The sequence below is a fragment of the Trichinella spiralis genome, assembly GCF_000181795.1.
Source record: "Trichinella spiralis strain ISS 195 chromosome Unknown Scfld2560, whole genome shotgun sequence".
NCBI lineage: Eukaryota > Metazoa > Nematoda > Enoplea > Trichinellida > Trichinellidae > Trichinella > Trichinella spiralis.
The window spans coordinates 99-806 of NW_003529499.1; the positions used below are offsets into that span (position 1 = coordinate 99).

Sequence of the window (708 nt, forward strand, 5' to 3'; positions counted from 1 at the left end):
ATTGGCATTTGTCAGAGCGAACAATGCTTAAATATGATTGCATGATGAAGCACCGTCCCAGCTGTTGAATGATATGCTGGTCTTGCTGTTCGGTTACGAACCATGTATCTTATTCCGGTAAATATTTTTGAAACAAATGTAAACTGACTTCTTTCTGCTACAATCCAGCATCAAATTCAAAGACTCCTGACAGTAGGCATTTCATGGTCATATGGTGCGGCATAAAAACCAAGAAAATATGGGCCCAAAACACTTTGACTACTTGGTCAGAGTTGTTCACTCGCCAGCGCAGTCCATTGACTTCAAAATTTCCTGTGAAAGGCAACCACGCCAAGTGAAGCATTTAGCAGCATAATTCATCAAGTTACATTCCTCATAAATACTAATTAATACGCTAAATTTAAGTCAAGATTGCTGGCAGTAAGCAATCACCGCTTCTCCTCGTTGAAGCGTTGGAGTGTCAGAGGCTTCCCCACAATAAATGCGCTACGTCTACTCAGAGTAACAACATCTTATGGACAGCGCATAGCGGTGAACGTAAGCCGACGAAGAGGGAAGCGAGACAGTTGTTCACAAGAAATGAGTACGTGAAAACAATTCTGACATGCTCACAGCTCATGTCATCCTGATGTAGACGCCTCGCTTTCAATGAACAGTTCATATATTCAGTTATGAAATCATTGCTGTCCGCTTACGCTTAATCTTCCC

The 708-nt window shown here is 41.9% G+C and overlaps 1 protein-coding gene across 1 annotated transcript; it reads left to right on the forward strand.

Moving 5' to 3' along the window:
- Positions 1–238: 238 nt before the first annotated feature.
- Positions 239–629, forward strand: Tsp_15506 (conserved hypothetical protein). Its single transcript, XM_003368380.1, has 2 exons — positions 239–334; positions 411–629. The coding sequence occupies exons 1-2, from the start codon at positions 239–241 to the stop codon at positions 627–629; spliced, it is 315 nt and encodes a 104-aa protein (XP_003368428.1).
- Positions 630–708: the final 79 nt, after the last annotated feature.

Coding starts and splice junctions, on each gene's coding strand:
- Tsp_15506 (XM_003368380.1), top strand. CDS start 239: ATGGGCCCAAAACACTTTGACTACTTGGTCAGAGTTGTTCACTCGCCA. Junction 335..410: donor GTGAAAGGCAACCACGCCAA/GTGAAGCATTTA, acceptor ATTTAAGTCAAG/ATTGCTGGCAGTAAGCAATC.